The sequence below is a fragment of the Macrotis lagotis genome, chromosome 4 (assembly GCF_037893015.1).
Source record: "Macrotis lagotis isolate mMagLag1 chromosome 4, bilby.v1.9.chrom.fasta, whole genome shotgun sequence".
NCBI lineage: Eukaryota > Metazoa > Chordata > Mammalia > Peramelemorphia > Peramelidae > Macrotis > Macrotis lagotis.
Window position 1 is genome coordinate 184,869,023 of NC_133661.1, and position 15,630 is coordinate 184,884,652.

General features: G+C 36.7%; 1 protein-coding gene across 1 annotated transcript; it reads left to right on the forward strand.

The window, feature by feature from the left end:
- The first annotated feature begins 1,432 nt into the window (after nt 1-1,432).
- Nucleotides 1,433-2,377, forward strand: LOC141520130 (olfactory receptor 4E1). Its single transcript, XM_074231959.1, has one exon. It carries the CDS (start codon nt 1,433-1,435, stop codon nt 2,375-2,377), a length of 945 nt encoding a protein of 314 aa, XP_074088060.1.
- Nucleotides 2,378-15,630: the final 13,253 nt, after the last annotated feature.

Consider the following 15,630-nt stretch of genomic DNA (forward strand, 5'->3'; position numbering starts at 1 on the left):
CGGAGAGGCTTACATTAAAGATACCTAAGGTTACTACTGATTTTAATGTTCTGCTATCCTAAGTGTATTTTTCTATACGCTCCCTATTGAGTTTCCTTGTGATTTCTCTCTTTAATTACTTCTCAATATTAATCCTTTCCTCAATCAAACCAGTATTGGGTTAATATTATGTCAAGTCAATTAAAAAAACATTTCTTACATGTCTACCCTCTCCTAAAGTCCTGCATTCTCATTTTAGAATGGATGCAACTAATTTCTTGAAGGTTGAACAATAGACCTCTTATCTGAGAGGTGCTAATGAACTGAGGAAGGCTTCAAGTTTGAGCCTGGTGATGGATCATACATCCATTCTTCAAGGTCCTGTCTAGCTAAAGTCAGAAAGATTAAATACACATTAGCCATGAGGTAATAAATGTTCAGCCAAAGCAAATCTCAAAGATCATCTACTAAATTGTAGAGGGGATGTGATCTGATAAGATTATAGGATTATAGATCAAGAACTTAAAGAGACCTTAAAAGTCAACTAGTCCAAATCCTTCATTTTACAAATGAGGAAACTGAGGCCCAAAAGGTGACTTTTAAGTGACTTTTCTAAGGCTTTTATCAGTAAAGAAACTATTCATACCAGCCAAATCACAAATTCTTGAATAAATGAAATCTATCCAAAGTATAATATTCCATTAAACATGCCAAGGAAAACAGCACAGTCTTAGTTTTCTAGGAACTTAGAATCTATTAAGGATCATATGATGTGTAAACAGAGAAGTATAGCACAAAGTAGGATGTGATGTGGGCAAAAGGAAAAATTCAAACAGTTTTCTAGGAACACTGGAGGAAGGAATGCATTCTGGGCATGAGAAACATCCCACATAAATGCACAAGGACAGGAGGCAGTAGGTTGATTTTGGGGAATAACTAAGAGTTCACCTTGATTGAAACCGAATTACATGAAATAAGAACCAAATTGTTGAGGGACTTAAATGCCCTGCTAAATTAAAAAATTTATGTGTTAACTACTAGCAATTGGAAACCACTGATGATTTTTGAATAGAGAAATTATGTGATCAAACCTGTGCCATAAGAAGATTGTTTCATCAATACTGTGAAGGATGAATTGATGGAAGGAAGATGGGAATAGGATCTGTAGGCAGAGAGATGCAGTTGTATTGTAAAGTTTTATCTGTTCCTCCCCTGCAAGGTTTACAACATAATTAAGCAATATGATGCCTCACTATATATACACACACACACACATACACACACACACACACACACACACACACACACACACACACACACACACATATATATATATTATATTTACATAGATACAATTGAAATAAGGTAACAATATAAAGTATGTATTTACATCTCAAAAATACAAACAATGATAGCAGGTTCTTAATTTTGACAGATTGACACATAAAATAGAATGGAAGAGGCTATCCTGCCTAATCAAACTTCAGTGAGTTATTTCCGGTTGCGAGGTCTGTCCACCAACGAGAAAATACAGATGACTGTATTTGCAGTGTTTCTCATTTTCTATATCCTGACTCTGATGGGTAACATCCTCATTGTCATCACTATCATCTATGATCGCCGACTCCACACTCCCATGTATTTCTTCCTTAGCAACTTGTCCTTCATTGATGTCTGCCACTCCACTGTCACAGTCCCCAAGATGCTAGTAGACACCTGGTCTGAAGAGAAGCTAATCTCCTTTGATGCTTGTGTGGTTCAGATGTTTTTCTTGCATCTCTTTGCCTGCACTGAAATTTTTCTCCTCACAGTCATGGCCTATGATCGCTACGTGGCCATCTGCAATCCTTTGCACTATATGACAGTGATGAACTGGAAGGTATGTGTACTACTGGCTGCAGCACTCTGGATTGGAGGAACAATTCACTCAGTGGCCTTGACCTCCCTTACCATCAGGCTGCCCTACTGTGGTCCTGATGAGATTGATAACTTCTTCTGTGATGTGCCCCAGGTTATCAAACTGGCCTGCACAGATACTCGAATCATTGAGATCCTCATTGTCTCTAACAGTGGGTTGATCTCTGTGGTCTGCTTCATCGTACTGGTGGTCTCCTATGCTGTCATACTGGTATCGCTAAGAAAGCGGATCTCATCAGGCAGGCGCAAGGCCCTGTCAACCTGTGCAGCCCACCTCACAGTCGTTACGCTTTTCTTGGGGCACTGCATCTTCATCTATTCCCGCCCTTCCACCAGCCTTCCTGAGGACAAAGTGGTGTCTGTGTTTTTCACAGCTGTCACCCCACTTCTGAATCCTATCATTTATACCTTGAGGAATGAGGACATGAAAAATGCCTTAAATAAGTTAACAGGGAGGAAAGAAGGGAAAGAAGATAAGTGAAAATTATTTCCAACCCTTATGCTATCTGCTTTTCAACCAATATTTATGGAGCAATTATATGCTAATCACTGAGGGGAATAAAAAAAGGAATGAGATGCATTCTCTGACTTCAATAACTGATATAAACACAAAAATATTATAGTAGAAGATAATAGATGTTTAGGAAAAGTACAAAATGTTATGAGAGTCTGGAGGCAGAAGAATTCATTTTCTGTTTGGGGAATCAGTGAAGAAAGATTGAAAAAATGGGCAGTATTTCATAAAGCAATTTACAGATTTAGAATAATAGTAAGAGTAAAGGCCCGGAGGAAAATTGGGGGGGGGGGGTGCGATATGGTAAAGAAGGGAAATGATGGTAAAGAGAGTGAATAGAAAGCTACTGAACTAGCCAAAACAGGCAACAACTAAGAATCTGAACTTTTGTGGTAACCACTGGAATGGAAAGGGGAGGTTTGAATCAAAATAAGATTTGAGAGTAGAATCATTGGTTCTTCAGGCCTGGGATAATGAGGGCCAGATTAGAATCAGTCAGGTGCTCATCATTTGCACAAAAGGACCAGAGAGAAACTACCTGTAGTTCAGGTCAATTCATACTTGCAATCACAGCAACAACAGAAGCTTTCACTCTAAGTCACATCAAGAGAAAAGAAAGTGTTTAATGGAAAGAACAATACAATAGGCAACTGAAGATCTAAAAGCTCATTCAGGACCTTCTCTTAAATTCTATAATTTTAGGAAGTTATTTAAATTCTCATGGCCTTGAATATTGCATTTGTAATATAGAAAGAATAATATTTATTAGTCTGTCTATAAATCAAAGTTATGGTATGGGAAAATAAGGTAATAAATACAGTGTTTGAGAAATAAAAATATTATATAACAATAAGCTATTTCTTTGCCCTTGGAGTTGGGAAGACCCTGGTTCAAGTCCTGCCTAAAACATATACTGACTGTGGGATATGCTAAGACTTTTTTGATCTGCATTGGTAGAGTTTTATTCATCAGAAGTTCTCTTTACCAATGAAATTACAAATTCAATCTAAAAAAATCAATAATTTCATGACATTGGGAACAGTAGATATCTTCTATCTTCTGCCTTTCTTTTTTCTCTTTTACTCTTCATTCCATGTTGAAAGATAAGAGAAAGTATATGATTCTATAACTGTCACATCTCAAATAATAACTCTCATCTTGAATTTGCCTAAGAATAAGTATTGAATTTGGGCTAGTTGATGATACAGTGGATAAAATGCCAGGCTTGGAGTCAGAAAGAACTTAGTTCAAATTCAACCTCACATATTAATAGTTACATGACCCTAGGCAAGGCATTTACCTTCTGTTTTCCTCCGTTTCCTCATTTTACAAATGAGGATAATAATACTCCCAAGGCTATTGTGAGGATCTAGTAAGATAATACTAATAAAGCACATAATAAGTACTTTATAAATATTAGTTACCATAATTAATAACAACCATGCCAAAGGATCCAACACTTACCACTTTGACCAGAGATTCTCTGATAATCATAATGACATTCAATAAATAAAACTCAGTCTAAGTGTTGTGGTCACTCCCTACTTCAAGAAATGTAAGTCAGTGTGTCAGTATTTATTAAACACCTACTAAGTACTGGGGTTACAGACCAAAACAAAAGTCAATGCTTGCCATGAGGGAGCTTGTAGTTTAATGGGGAAGACAAGTTTGTTTTTTATATGGATACAGTTGCCCTTTACATAAATTCACATTACACAAATTTGACTTTATATAAAGTCAGAAATAAATCTTCATTCAAAAAAGATCACCTCTGTTAACTTTACTGTATAGCACTTTGTTCACTCTGTTCTATCTTCTCTGCTTGGTGCTCTATAGGGTCTCCCACACCTGCACCAGAAAAAAATACTAAAAAAAGAAAAACCTCCAAGTGAAAACAGAGACTGCTGTTGCTGGTGTATCGGACTCCCAGGCTGTCTTCCCATCATCTGCATAAGTGTTCTATATGTCTGTCCCTAACCCCATCCATCTATTGTCAGTCTTCTGCCTGCATCCAAGTCCATACCTCAATATGTCAGCCTCCTTATGTTCCACCTTCACCCATATCCCCATAGGCTTTTTCTTTTGGTTCTAGCCAGGACCTACAAATCCCTGGTTCTGGCCCCTTGAATTCCTCCTTCTACTTTCACTTCTCTGCCCACAGTCCTCTCCTTCTAGAAACATATGCAGGTCCCCCCCCTCCACAGGCAATCCGCTTTCTGCCTCCCCCCATTCCTCAATTCCTTGGACAATTTCACATTACATAAAATTTACTTTTTTGAAAGTGATCCTCCTATGTGAAATTTGCAAAGTTATCCTCCTATATAAAATGGAAACTGTGAAAGTCTCATTCAAAAGAACTGGATAGATCAGGATTGTTAGTGAAAAGCCTAAATTATAGAATAATTAGCCAAAATGGCATTGAAAAGGCATTGGATTTAGAGTTTTAAGATTTGGATTCAAATATTATCTCCAAAAGTTATTTTATGACCTCTGAAACATCACCATTCTCTCTTTCCTCATTTAAAAAAAAATATCAAAAATAAAATGTCTTGCCTATTTCACAAGATTTGTTTGAAGATTGCAACAAATAATTGCTGTGAAATTGCTTTGTACATCAATAGGTACTATGCAGAGTGTTCTAGAAGTCTTGGTATAGGGTTTTTTTAGGATTTTTTTTGCAAGGCAAATGGGATTAAGTGGCTTGCCCAAGGTCACACAGCTAGGTAATTATTAAATGTCTGAGACCAGATTTGAACCCAGGTACTCCTGACTCCAGGGCCGGTGCTTTATCCACTATGCCACCTAACTGCCTTCCTGTGTCTTGGTATAGTTTTAAAGATTTTTAAACTATATAAACTTTAATAGCTTAAAACCACAATAAGACTTTTGAGATACTTTGCACATCAGTCAATTATGCTTTTATTAATGTTTTTGATAATGTTATAACAGTTCTAATCTACCAGAAGAACATTATGCACTAACAACAACATCAGATGATTATCAACCATGTTGGACTTGTTCATTTCAGCAGTACAATAATCAAAGAGAATTTTAAAAGACTTGTGAGGGGTGGCTAGGTGGTACAGTGGATAGAGCACCGGCCCTGGAGTCAGGAGTACTTGAATTCAAATCTGGCCTCAGACACTTAATAATTACCCTAGCTATGCGGCCTTGGGAAAGCCACTTAACCCCATTGCCTTGCCAAAAAAAAAAGAGACTTGTGATAGAAAATACCATCCATATCCAGAGAAGGAAATGTGGAGTTTAAAGGAAGAAGCTTATTATCTTCAATTTTTAAAAGTTATCTCATGTATTATGTCACTTTTTTCTCTCTAATGCCTTCTTTCATCCATTTGGATCTGATTCTTTTCTCATAAGATCAATATAGTTCTGTGTTTAACATAGTTATAAATGTAGAACCTATTTTAGATCACTTTCTGTAAGGGGGAGGGAGAGAGAAAAATGTAAAATTCAAACCATTGCAAAAAAAGATTGGTGAAAACTATCATTGCATGTAGTTGGAAAAGGAAATAAATAAAATATCTTTTAAAAAGAAAAGAAATAAAGATCCAAAGAAATAATTTACAACCAAAAAAACGCAGTTCTAATCTAAGGACAGACTGACTGATGAACAATGTAGAATTCTTTCTTTAGAATTCCTTTCTTTATATCAGTTCTGTGGGGCAGTTAATCTATTTTTACAGATAAAGAAACTGAGAGATATTAAGTGACTTGTCTAGATTCATTAATATAATAATAAAAAAGATATTCAAACTCAAATCTGAATCCAAATTGAGAGGTCTTTACACTGTAGCATACTGCAAACTAGAAGGGGATATCCATTTGATCATTTCCATAGAGGAAAAACCTAGTCAGTTTGACCCTAAGAAATGAACACTGAGGATTGTTTGCCCTATTCAATCCATGTTTTATGAAATTTAGGGGGAAATGATGTAGTCCAGAAAGAAAGACTCAGGGGCCTCAATGAAACAGTCAGAAGACGCCCATGAGAAAAAACTATGCCTGAGATTAGGAGCCAGAAAGACCCCCACCCCACTCTCATCTCCAGAGGGGACCTCTACTTGACACTGGGATTCAGATAGTCTGATATTTGGTCTATGGCCAGCACCTGGAGAGATTCCCAGAAAAAGTTTAAATAAGGGGGTAGGAGGAAGGAAGGCAGAAATAATCTGTCCAGGAATTCAATAATTCAATAAGATCAAATAGACAATTTTGATTATATGAAATTTGAAAGTTTTACTCAATTAAATCCTTTGTAAATGAATTAGGTAACTGAGGAAAAGCCTTTGCAATAAATTCACTGAGAAAGGTCTGATTTCCAATAAATATAAAGCACTGATTCATATTTATAATAAAAACCATTTACCAATTGATATATAATCAAAGAAAGAAATCCAAGCTATCAATTATCATATGGAAAATTGATCTAAATCACCAATGATTAGAAAAATAAAAATTAAAGCAACTTTAAGGTTACATCACACACTCATCAGACTGAAAAGATGATGAAAAAAGAAAATCAAAATTGTGGGAGGAACTGTGGGAAAACAAATGCATTGTTGGAGGATTTATAATTATATCTAACCATTCTAGGAAGTCATTTAGAACTATGCCAGAAGGTTACTAAACTATGTATAGGAGCCTGTTATACCATTACTTGAGTTTTAACTTCCAAAAAAATTCAAAGAAAGAAGAAAATATTCTATTTGTACAAAAAGATATTACAGCTCTTCTCACTACAGTTAAAAATTGGATACTAAAGGAGTATCCAGGTGGCAAAGAGCAGCTAGGTGGCAGAATGGTTAAAGTGCTCCTAGCCCTGGAGTTAGGAAGACCTGAATTCAAATTTGATCTCAGATTAGCTGTGTGACTCTGGGCAAATCACTTAAAACCCTGTTTGCTTCACTTTCTTCATTTATAAAATGAACTGGAGAAAGAAATGGCACTCCAATATCTTTGCCAAAAAAACTCCAAAATGGAGTCAAAAAGAGTAAGTAATAGTTTATCTATCAGATCTATGGAAAGGGAAGCAGAGTATGACTAAGGAAGAGATGGAGAACATCACTAAAAACAAACTAGATCATTTTGATTACAATAAATTAAAAAGCTTTTGCACAGACAAAACCACTGTAACCAACATCAAAAGAAATGTAGTAAACTGGGAAACAATCTTTACAACTAATGATTCTGACAAAGGACTCATTTCTAAAAGATACAGAGAACTGAGTCAATTTAAAAAAAAAGCCATTCCCCAATTGACACATGGTGGAAGGATATGCAAAGGCAATTTCTAGGTGAGGAGATCAAAGCAATCCATAGTCACATGAAAAATTGCTCCAAATCATTACTTATTAGAGAAATGCAAATTAAAGCTTCTCTGAGGTACCACCTCATACCTCTCAGACTGGCCAATATGACCAGAAAGGATAACAATCATTGTTGGAAGGGTTGTGGGAAATCTGGGACACTATTACAATAATGGTGGAGCTGTGAACTCATCCAACCTTTCTGGGGAGCAATTTGAAACTACACCCAAAGGGCAACAAAAATGTGCATACCCTTTGATCCAGCAATACCACTACTGACCTATACACTGAAGAGATGATGAAAAGGGGTAAAAACATCACTTGTACAAAAATATGCATAGCAACCCTGTTTGAGGTGGCAAAGAATTGGAAATCAAGTAAGTGTCCTTCAGTTAGGGAATGGCTTAGCAAACTGTGGTATATGTATAGCTTGGAACACTATTGTTCTATTAGAAACTAGGAGGGACAGGAATTCAAGGAAGCCTGGAGAGATTTGCATGGACTAATGCTGACTGAGATAAGCAGAACCATAAAAACACTGTACACCCTAACAGCAACATGGGGGTGATGATCAAGCTTGATGAACTAACTCATTCTGTCAGTGCAACAATCAGGGACAATTTGGGGCTGTCTGCAATGGAGAATACATACCATCTGTATCCAGAGAAAGAACTGTGGAGTTTGAACAAAGACCAAGGACTATTAACTTTAATTTAGGGGAAAAAAATGATATTGTCTTATCTTACTATCTCATATACATTATGTTTCTTCCTTAAAGATATGATTTCTCTCTCATTACATTCAATTTGGATCAATGTAAAGATTGGCAAATTGCCTTCTGGGGGGTGGAGGGAGAGAAGTAAGATTAGGAGAAAATTTGTAAAACTCAAAATAAATAAAATATTTAAGTAAAAAACAAAAGTCAGTCATGACTGAACAATCACACAACAAAACTGAGTATCAACCTATTGGAGACTGGAAAAAGCCATTGCAGAACATGAAAAAATGGGATATTATCATGCCATAAGAAATAATGAAATGGACTATTTAAAAGAAAATGGGGAAGATCTCTATGAACTCATACAGAGCCAAGTGAGCAGGTCTAGGATAAAAATTTACACAATGATATCATTATTGGAAAAAACATTGTGGGGAGGCAGAGTCAAATTGGAGGGTGAAGGCAGAAAATCCCAGTTCTCCCTCACACAACTCCAAATAACTTTAAATAATGACTCTAACCAAATTCTAGAGTGTTAGAACCCACAGAAAGACTTAGTGAAATAATTTTCTGGCCCAAGACAGCTTAGAAAATTCACAGGAAAGGTTTGTTACACCAAGGTTGGAAAGGGCCACAGCACAGCCCAGGCTGTGCTGTGCTGGCCTCAATGGCTGCACTGGAGTAAACTGACTGAAACCATCTAGGTGGGAAAGGGAGGAGGGGATGGAGGGATCTCCTGGGTCTCTGGGGCATATGAGTCCCTGGCGAGGGTGGAAGTTTCCAGACCTCTCAGTTCAGGGATTGCCAAAGATAATTGGGAATTTCAGCATCAAAACTCTGCTGCACCTGAGTGAGCATGGAGTCCAGTCCAACACAGGCTTTGGTGTAGACCCAGCCCCAGAAACTAGGAGCAGGCTTGAGCAGCCACCTGGAAGGGAGCCACCTGGTAGCTGCTTCTAGAATACTCAGCCTAAATATGATAAGGTCAGAGAAGACTGCAAAAGTCTTTCTGCTATCCCTGGGGCAGGACTGTTATTTTGGTCATACTCAGATCCAGGTCACAGTCTGGGGAACCAGTCTCAGGAAAAAGGGCTCTATTGCTATAGCAGAAGAGGGACCCTCCTCACAGTTACAAGGCAGAGGGGAGTGCTTATAGTTAGCCACAGACAAGAACACAGGCCAGGAGAACAGTAAGAGCTTTTCATAAGACTTTGAAGGGATTGAGGTGCCTAGGGGGTAGGGAGGGTGTCCCTGAAAACAGCTGCAAAAACCCTCAAAAGCTTAGGATAGTGTCCTCCACCCTAGAAGCAGAGCTGCTCCTTAACAAAGAGTTAAAATCAAGTGATAGACTGGGAAATGAGCAAATAACAGAAGAAAATTAAAATCTGATCATAGATCATATAGGATAAAAATAAATACTCAGAAGATAACAAAGTCAAAACTTCTGTATCCAAAGCCTCCAAGAAAAATGTTATTTCATCTCAGGATATGAAAGGGTTACAAAAATTTTTTGAAAACCAAGTAAGGGAGGTAGAGGGAAAATTGGGAAGAGAAATGAGAGCCATGTGGAAAAATCATGAAAACCAAGGCAGCAGCTTGGAGAAGGAGATACAAAAAAAAAATACTGAAGAAAATTACATCTTAAAAACTAGGTTAGGTCCAACGGAAAAAGCAGTCCAAATGACCAATGAGAAGAATGCCTTAAAAAGTAGAATTAGTCACATGGAAAAGGAGATAGTAAAGCTCTCTGAAGAAAATGATTCCTTCAAATGTGGAATAGACCCAAGGGAAGCTGGTGACTTTGCAAGAAATCAGGAAATAATAAAACAAAAAATCAAAAGAATGAAAAATTAGAAGAAAATGTGAACTATCTCATTGGATAAACAATTGATCTGGAAAACAGTTCCAGCAGAGATAATTTAAAAATTATTGGGCTACCTAAAAGTCATGACCAGGAAAAGAACCTAGACTTCATTTTTCAGGAAATTATCTGGCAAAATTGCATTGATATTCTACAAGCAGAGTGGTAAAATAGAAATTGAGGGAATCCCCCAATCACTTCCTGAAAGGATCCAAAAATGGAAACTTCCAGGAATATTACAGCTAAATTCCAGAACCTCCAAGTCAAGGAGAAACATTACAAGCAGTCAGAAAAAAAGCAATTAAAATATAATGAAGCCATAGTCAGGATTACAAAACATTTAGCAGCTTACACTTAAAGGGCCTGTAGGACTTGGAATGTGATATTCCAAAAGGCAAAAGAACTTGAATTACAACCAAGAATCAACTACCCAGGAAAACTGAACACATTCTTTCAGGGGAAAAGATAGACATTCAATGAAATAGGGGACTTTCAAACTTCCCTGTTGAAATGCCCAGAACTGAACCAAAAGTTTGTTCTCCCAGTATAGGACTCAGATGAAGTATAATGAGCGTGGATGGGAAGAGCAAATCATGAGGGATTTAATGATATTGAACTACTTCTATTCCTGCATGGGAAAATGATACTGATAACTTCTATGAACATTCTCATTTACTAGGACAGTTAGAAGGAGGTAAAATATAATATAAAGATGTACTGGGAGAAAGGGAAAAGAGAGATAAGCTAGGCTAAATTATTTCACATAAAAGAGGCAAAAAAACTTTTGCAATAGAATGGAAGGGGGGAAGATGAGGGAATGAGTAAGTTTTCACTCTCATCAGAAATGGCTCAGAGAGGAAATAACATATACACTGAATTGGGTATAGAAATCTCTCTTACTCTAGAGGAAAATAGGAGAGAAAAGAGATGGGAGAAAGGAGACAGGGGGAGCGGAGAAGGTGGGAGAGGATAGAAGAGAGGGGGAAGATAGTGGGAGAAGATGGTCAGAATGCACTTTTGAGGAGGGACAGGATGAAAGGAGAGCAAAAATAAAATTAATGGAGATGGGGAAGGATAAGATGGAGGTAAATAGCAATAGCAACTGTGGGAAAAAAATATTGAAACAATAACTCTAATGGACTTATGATAAAGAATGCTATCCATTCCAAAGACAGAGCTGATGGTATCTGAATACAGACTGAAAAAAACATTGAAAGGTTTTTAGAACTCTGACCAATACAGTGATAAATCACAATTCCAAAAGACTGTAGATGATATATACCACTCATCTCCTGAAAGGGAGGTTATGAACTTACAATGTAGAAAGAGACATAGATGTTCAGTAAAGTTAATGTGGATGGTAGTTTTGCTGAACTACGTATACATGTGTTGAGGTATATATATATATATATATATGTTTTTCAGCTTTCTTTCTCTTTCAATATGCTTAATGGGAAAGGCAGAAGGTTTGTCAAAAAATAAGGAAGGATATAGGATAATAACTAAGGATTTTTTGTTTTTTAGAATAGGAATGATCCAAACATGATTGTAGGGAGTTGAGACAGAACCAATGAGTAAAGACAGATTGAAAATTAAATAGACAGGGAAAACAAGAAGGGTTAAGTTCCTAGAGAAAACAGGAGAGGATAAGTTGAGAGTTAACCTTGGTAAAAAAGGATTACCTCTTTCTCTGAGCCTGGAACAAAAATAGAGTGGGGACTAATTTTGAGATCTAAGGTATAGAAGAAGAGAGGAGAGAGCTCTTGATGGGTTGCCTCAATATTCTTAGTAAAGCATGGGTCAAGATGTTCCACAAAGAGGGAAGAATAAGAAAGAAAAAAGATGTTTGGTAGTATCCCTGTGAAAAAAAGTGAAGTGTAAAAGGAAAGGCAACTAAAAATAAGTATCCAGTTAAGGTCAGATAAAATAAATTTATAGTGAATTCAGTCAGCACATCTTATGCCTTCCTCTGGTAATTGTCAGCAGCTTATGAAAAGAAGCAGAGAAGGATGATGGTGAAGGTAATCTAGGGATTTATAGAAAACGATGAATTATGATTGCTTAAATGGTGGGAAAAATTCAATGATACAAAGCACAATACAGATGAACAGGTTAATTATAGCATCAAGATTTCACAGGGGAAAAGGGGAAGCCAGAGCAAAAGAAATGACCTGAGAAATATCTGGGGGAAAAGGGGAAAATAATAGATTTATGAAAGAGAGAGATGAAGAGAAAAATGCAATAATAAGCAATTAGGATCAGATAGAGGAATTTCAGAACTCTGCAACATGAAGTAGCCATTGGATAACCACTCATGACTTATTTCCTTACTCTTTAACAGATATTCTTAGATCCAATGACACTGACCTCTTCACTGTTCCACAAACAAAACTCATCAGCTTTTGACACTAGAAGCATTTTTTCCTGCCTGTTCTACATGCCTGGAGTGCTCTCCTTCCTCCACTACAACAACTGATGCTCTTGTCTTCCTTTAAGTTCCAACCAAAGTCCCATATTTTACTAGAAGTGTTCCCAGCCCCTCTTAATTCTGGTTCCTTAATTATATTCTATTTATCCTGTAAATAGATTACTTTGTAGAGACATTTTTCTTTATTATCTCCTCCATTGGGTTGCTCAGCTCCTTTGAAAACAAAATATATTGCCTATTTTTGGATCCCCCAGCACTTATTACAGTGCCTGGCATTTAATACCTGCTTAAAAAATTGATTAATTGATTATTGATATATTTTTGTTCTCTGTTGGTTCTCCTACCTCCTGACTTCTCCCCAGTTAGAGCTAGAAAAGACTCAGAGAGGGGTGGCTAGGTGGCGTAGTGGATAAAGCACCGGCCTTGGAGTCAGGAGTACCTGGGTTCAAATGCCGTCTCAGACACTTAATAATTACCTAGCTGTGTGGCCTTAGGCAAGCCACTTAACTCCATTTGCCTTGCAAAAACCTAAAAAATTCAGAAAAAAACTCAGAGATCAACTTGTCCAAGAGGGCAGTTAGGTGGCACAGTGGATAGAGAGCCTTGTGCCTAGAGTCAGAATAACTCCTCTTTTTGAGTTCAAATTCAGTCTCTTAATACTTAATACCTGTGTGACCCTAGGCAAGTCACAGTTTGCCTCAGTTTTCTCATCTACAAAATGAACTGGAGAAGGAAATAACAAACTACTTCAATTAATTTTCCCCTGAAAAAATTCCAAATGGTATCACAAAGCACTGGATATGCCTAAAATGACTCAACAACAAGAATTCAGTTCTTGTTTTACAGATAAAGAAACTTAAGCCAGAGAGGCACAGTAGCTTCCTCAATGTTGCCCAACTGATAACAGAGCTCAGATTCAAATTTAGTTCCTTTAATTCCCAGAAACTTAAAGCTGGAAGTCAAATTAATGGTATCCAGTCTAACCTATAACTGATTCCTTCAACAATATTCCCAACAAGTAGTCATTCAGCCTCTGAATGAAAACTTCCAATGAGGTCTTAATACTTTCCAAGACAGTCTAGAAGTAGTGACCTAATTCTACTACAATAACCCCTTCAAGCCAAATTGCTATTAATTGAAGATCCTCTAAGAATCCTTGGAAGTTTAGAATTCCCACAAAGATTCTGTAACTATTCCTTGAGATCTATAAAAATAAAAAGACTTTCAAGAGGTCATGAAATGCTCATACTTCAATTTCATTTATATCCTGAGGTCTGCAGCATGCTTGAACAACCTTATTTGACCGCTCTGTGCCTCGGTTTCCTTGCCTGTTAAATGAGGGTATTGAATAAGAATAACAGCTAGCATTTATATAGTTCTGTAAGGTTTACAAAACACTTTACACATATGATCTCAATTTTACCTTTACAACAATCCTGGGGGCTAGGTGTTAATATTATTCCCCTTTTAAAGATAAGAAAAACTGAGATTAGAGAGAGGTTAATCAGCTTGCCCAAGGTCACAAAACTGATAGTGCCTGAAGTGCTAGGGCACTTTACCCACCACTTAGATGATCTCAAAGGATACTTCTAGCTGAATAACATTTTGACTCCTATAGTCTGGAATGGCTTCATTGAGAAGATAAGAGCCCAGAAAGTTGACTTTAGAGGACAAGTGGGATGTGGATAGCTGTTGCAAAGGGAAGTCGGTGAATATGAGCATTATTTTGGATAAATGATTCCTCCTGAGGTACTTTTATTAATTTCATTCTTTTTTTTTCAATCAACTTTTAGATAATGGATGCCAACTATGAGCAAGATCCTCTTTTGGGAACTGGATATAAAGTCAAATAAAATAAATTATATTAATGTATTATGTTATATCTAAGCCTTTTGCACTTTCAAAATGATAAATAGAGCATTTGAAAAAATATGAGCCTGCAATTCTAGGAAATGAACCTAAATTATCAATTGAGGTATCCATCAAGTGAGAGAGGCCAGGACCCTCTTCAGTCCAATAATATAGAAGGAACTTGGGAGACATGTATCAATAGCATTCTTCTAAAGATGTATGTAATATGTGCTACAGGACTTGATTTTGCCTTTTTTGTGAAGGAACACTCAAAGAAAGAAATAATCAGAAAGAAATAGAAAGCTGAAAGCGAGGTGGGAAAGAGGGGAAGGTAGTAAGAGAAAGAAAAAGAAAATAGAGAGGAGAGGGAAATTGAGAAGGTGAAGAAAATGAGAGAGAAAAGGAAAGGTTAGGGGAATGATAGGGTGGGGGGAAGAAAAGTCATTTTTAAAAATATTTAGAAGAGAACAAAAGAACAAGTGGAAAAAATCACAAAACAGCTTTGAAAGTTTCATGCTGAATTTATTTTATATTTGAAACAAAAGCACCTTGTACAAAATAGAAATGCACAGTTTCATTTACCCTTCTGTCATATTATTCATATATAAATGCCCTTTTTATTTGGTTTTTGTTGATTTCAGAATGAAAAAAGTAAAAACAAATATATATATATATATACATATTTCCAAATTTCATTGTACATTAGCAAGAATGAAGCCATTCCATAAGGTACCGCTTGCTATAGAGTCAATGCCCAACAGATGAGACTTAGACTATTTTTCCAGGAAAGAGTGAGTTAGTATTATATATAAATAATAAATACATACTTTTAAATGATGGAGGATTTTAGTTAAAATGTGTTTCCCTTCTATTCTGACACATCTTGAGAACTGACAGCATGGTGATAAGATTTCCAGGACTGATCTTATTTTTCCTCACATTTCCCTATTCACTAGTCTTTCTGGAGAAGTCAAAGTACTCCTTGCTCCCTACTGCCACTTTCAGATTCACCTACTACCACCTTCACTCAACCTT